Source organism: Poecilia formosa, unplaced genomic scaffold, assembly GCF_000485575.1.
Source record: "Poecilia formosa unplaced genomic scaffold, Poecilia_formosa-5.1.2 Scaffold871, whole genome shotgun sequence".
NCBI classification, from domain to species: domain Eukaryota; kingdom Metazoa; phylum Chordata; class Actinopteri; order Cyprinodontiformes; family Poeciliidae; genus Poecilia; species Poecilia formosa.
Window position 1 is genome coordinate 59,644 of NW_006800810.1, and position 4,944 is coordinate 64,587.

The following is a 4,944-nucleotide window of genomic DNA, read 5'->3' on the forward strand; positions in this document are numbered from 1 at the left end:
TCTGAACTCGGGCATAGAGAGGATTTAACGAGTCAAAAGGTTTTTAAAGTTCAAGAATTTCTCCTCAACACAAGCCACAGCTTAACGGATGGAACCTCAAATTTTTTCCAAAACATCAACTCTAGTTTTTTTCCTATGATAAAGGTATAAGATAAAAATTGTTGTTGGCATTTATTAAACTGAGAAAGCTGATCAGAAACTGCGAGTTCAGTCAGAAGTGGGTCCAGCCTCAGCTCTGTATGGAGCATATCTGATAAAGTTTTGAATGCGCCAGACCAAAATGGGGTTCATTTAGTACACAAAGAGGAAGAGGGGAGAAGCGCGGCTTCTTCAATATGGCGTTTGTCACACAATGTTAGGAAAAATTTCATGTAGTTTCACCTTACAGTAATGAAGTCTGTGAATGATTTTAAATTGAATAAGACGGTGTCTGGCGTTAGCAGAGCACTGATGTATATTTTCTAAAGCAGCCTTCCAGAGTTCATCACTTATCTCCGTTTCCAGTTCCTGTTCTAAGGCCCTGCCTGGACGGCGAGGATCTGGATAACAACACATTGTAAATCTGGGAGATTAGATGCCTTCCCCACCACCCAACTTAAAGAGCTCGTCAAATTCATTGGGTATTATATTCTCTAAAGTGTGGATGTGCTTTTTAACATACGCCCTGACCTGTAGGTATCTGAAATGATTGTTTGTGGAGACTAAATTTGGCCTGAAGTTGAGAGAAAGAGGCAAAATTACCCTCCACCAACAGGTCACCAATAGTTCTGATGCCTAAATCTTTCCATTGTGTATAATCTGAATCTAAAGTGGAAGGGGAAAATGAGGGGTTCTTTGCTACTGGTAATAAGGTTATATAAGCTGCTTATTTATAGATATCAACCCACCTCAGATTGTCAACGAAACTTAAGGCAGCTAATTATGTAACCAAAATGAAGACTCTAAACATTATATAAACTTTGCTGGTTAAACATCACAGAACAGTCTAGGCATTGAGTACCCCCAGAACCCGGTCACTCCACACCAGCATCATCTCCACCGGTGCCAAAGTGGAGCTCCGCCAACCTCTGGGCTTCCTTCACGTCTGTGAACATTGTTTCTGTTCCTCTGAAAGTCGCTCTCAGCTTTGCAGGATATAAAACTCCCGGCTTGTCCTGAAGAAATGCTCTGACACCATTAACCTGTCTGTCACGAGAGGACCCAAATTTGGGTCCTCTAGTGACAGAGGTGTCAAACTCCAGTCCTCAAGGGCCTCTTGTCCTGCAACTTTTAGATGTGCCTCTGCTGCACCACACCTGAAAAGAATAATTAGGTCATTAGCAAGGCTCAGGAGAACCGATCTACACAGGGAGGAGGTAATTAAGCCATTTCATTCCACTGCTTTTTACCTGTGGCACATCTAAACACTGCAGGACAGCGGCCCTTGAGGACTGGAGTTTGACACCCCTGTCATTGTGAATGACAACCTGAGACCAACAGGTTAAATGCAGCTCTGCGTTTTGCGATCTCGGGGGTGAAGTCAGGAAATGCGGATCTTCTGCCCGCGGTTGGCGAGGTCCCTCTGAGCGATGGCCTTCCGTTGTAACGTCGCGGTAATAATGGGGTCCCACCACCAATGCCCCAGGGGGTCCTGTGTCATCTGGGCGCCTTCGTAATGGCATTTTGAGTCTCAGTCTTGAGGGTGAGGAGTTCTCCTCTGATAGTGGCGGACATCTCCTCGATGCGAGTATCTGTTGTCTGACAAATTTCAAACTTAGTGACTTGTAGTTCTGTGCGAAGAGAGTTTAGAGCAGGGGTCCCCAAACTTTTTCCTGCGAGGGCCACATGACTGTTCCCTTTTCTGGGGGCCGGTCTTAGTTTTTCGAGAAAGAAACCTTAGAAAAGTTTTGTTGACGGGGGGGCATTGGATTACTGCCGATGACATATTAGCGTTTGTAGATAGATTTTTACCCAGAATGCAAATGGAAAAAAACCGTGAGCGAAACGGTGACTGGTACTGACTAGTATATATTCCATTGAGGGAAACTAAGTTTCTTATTTGCTCAAGAGCCCCCCTGGTGGTTGAAGAAAAATCCACATGTATATGAAAAAAAACACTGAATGCTCTCTGGTATTGTTCAGAGGGCCGGACCAAATGAGGAGGCGGGCTGGATCCGGCCCGCGGGCCGTAGTTTGGGGACCCCTGCTTTAGAGCCTCTAGGATGGTAGCATTAGCCGTCGGATAGCTACCTTCCCGCACAAGATATTCACGTGCGCGACAGCTCAAGACATTATGGTACACCCGTTTACGTGCTGTTTTCACAATAAAAGCGCACATCCGGTCCATGTTTGATCCAGCCGCTGCAGTTGAAAAAATAATTAGTGTATCAGAAATAACTGGGGACATTGTGCGATGCTGAGAAACTCTGTTTCCAGCGATTTCTGTCACCTCTGGGTGAGAGTATTCTGGTTGTGTTCTAGAGGTGTCCCTCTGTCACTCAGAAGTGAGAGAAATCATTGGAAACAGAGTTTCTCAGCACGGCAACTTAGGGGAAAAATAGTAAAAATGTGCTTTTTTTAACGGGCTTTTATTTTGGAATTACACATCGATCTAGTTGATATTTTCTGGTTGTGTTCTAGAGGTGTCCCTTTGTCTCCCAGAGGTGAGAGACGTCACTGGAAACAGAGTTTTTCAGCATCGCATAATGTCCCCAGTTATTTCTGATACATTATTTCTTTTTACAACTGCAGCGGCTGGATCAAACATGGACCGGATGTGCGCTTTTATTGTGAAAGCAGCATGTAAACAGGTGTACCATAATGTCTTAAGCTGAATATCTGGGCGGCTGTTGGAAGCGCCGGCTGGTTTACGCGGTGGGGAGGCTGGACCCGGTTCTCTGCATCCTCAAATTTGCTTTCATCCTGTCCTGGTGCAGTTGGATCAAATCCGGACTGTTCTCTCTCACAACCTGCTGTAAGACTGCCTAAATGTCAAGTTAGCCATAAATACATTTAGAAATTTGCAGGAGCTTTAGGGAAACGCTGCCTACTTCTCCCTCGCTCACTAGCGCCCCCTCCTTCAGCTGCTTTCTGATGGAAATACGATGCGCTTAATTTTCTTTAAGACTAAAATCTGATCTAAGTTCAAACTGCATTAAATGAACAGAAAATTATTCCAAACACACAAAATGAAAAGCAGGTAGAATATTTAGAGGTAGTTTTTATTTGGTGTTTCCAGGAACCAGTAAGAGCTTCGTTGGATTATGGGATGTTTTTACTGAATGAAGGATTTTCTTTCATTGATCTCCATCATTTAGTGAGTTTACTGCTGATGTTAGCAGACCGCTGACAAATCAAAGGATCCGTTTAGTTTTAGGACCGAGAATATTAAAATATCTAAAAACAATTTTGTCTTTGCAATCAATAAACTATACTGCAGTCTATTTTATTTTAACATTTTCAATATTTGAAACTACAGAATTCATTCTGATGTTACAACCACTTTTTGAAGAAAATATCTAGACAAGAAGCACGCTAATATCTGATGATTCAGTAAAAAAATCTATGCAAATAAAATAGCTCTATAGCATTTATTACAAACTACAAATTAAAGTAATTTTACTTTTTCAAGAATCTGTAAATTAATGTTTTTGTGATTTAAAATTCTATGACGATGTTTAAACTCTGACATTTATGAAGCACAATTAATCACAGAAACATGCAAAATTTGTTCTGCATGTAAATCTGCCAGACTGAAAGCCAAAAAGTGAAAATCTGGAATAATCTGGTTCTATATGCTTTCACACCCAAAATTAAAACTTTCCTAAAGGACATTTTGATAACATTTCAGGTTTCAGTCTTTGGTCTTCATCTCTTAGATTGTGAAGACATTAAATTTAGTTTGAATCATAATATATTTTGGTCTGATAAATGTTGCTAGTTCAACTTTGACTTGAAGAAATAGTTGAAGAAAATCTAACCATTGTTTAACCTTTGACCTCTGCCATCCTTTCTTTACATCTGTGTGTGAGCCTTTAGTTGTTTGTGACAAAACATAGTTTTTGTCCTGAACAGTGAAGCTTAATGCTATGTTTCTATAATAAAGCAAATTTGCATTATTAACCCCAAACAAACAAAATGCAGAGTAAATAGATTTTAATGCTGAAATTAACTTTGGATTCTAGTCTTGATGTTCTGACATTAGAACATTACATAAGTGAGAGTTTCTTTCCTTCAGCCATTAAACCGATAAACAACACAGCCTCGTTATCCACCTGCTACTCTACACATATATACACATTTTTCTTTCTGATCCATATTTTATTTATTTATTTATTTTTGCATGATCACATCAAAAACGGTTTCCTAGCGGGTGAATGTGTTCACTGGCGATGGGAACAAATTCATTCTAATTCTGAAGCTTTAAAGAAGAACTGAACAGGATTTAATCCCAGAGAAATCATTTTCTCTCTCACTCACATTTTTATCCCCACATAGAAAATCTGACTTAATCCTGAATGTAAAGGTTTAACAGGGAGTGAGGCCCTCTAGTGGCCGCTGTGGAGTACTGCAGGTTTTTGTACAGGGTTCTGGTGTTTCCTGTCACTGTGGGCTGCAGAGCGCAGTAGTACACAGCAGAGTCTGACGGACGGAGATCCTGGATCGTCAAGTTAAACGAGGTTTTCTCGTGCTGAGCATCAAATTTATCTTTCTTGAATCCTGGAGCATTATCTCCTCCTGCTGAGAATCGCTTCAGCATGTACTCTGGATAACTATTTACTTCTAGCTTGTACCAGAACAATGTAGCAGCATAGCTGGTCTGATAAGTACATCCCAGAGTCCGTGTTTTTCCTGCAGCAGCAACAACTTCTCTTTCTGTCTGCGTCACTGAGTCTCCTTTACACTCTGGGGAAGAACAGAACATGCAGAGGAAGAGATGGATCAATAGAGATGATTGATTAAAGG

The 4,944-nt window shown here is 41.2% G+C and overlaps 1 gene segment (V, D, J or C); it reads right to left on the reverse strand.

Annotated features, from left to right (window-relative positions):
• Positions 1-4,242: 4,242 nt before the first annotated feature.
• Positions 4,243-4,937, reverse strand: LOC103131910 (T-cell receptor alpha chain V region RL-5-like). The segment is given in 1 exon segment: positions 4,243-4,937. A coding segment is annotated over 1 exon segment (417 nt).
• Positions 4,938-4,944: the final 7 nt, after the last annotated feature.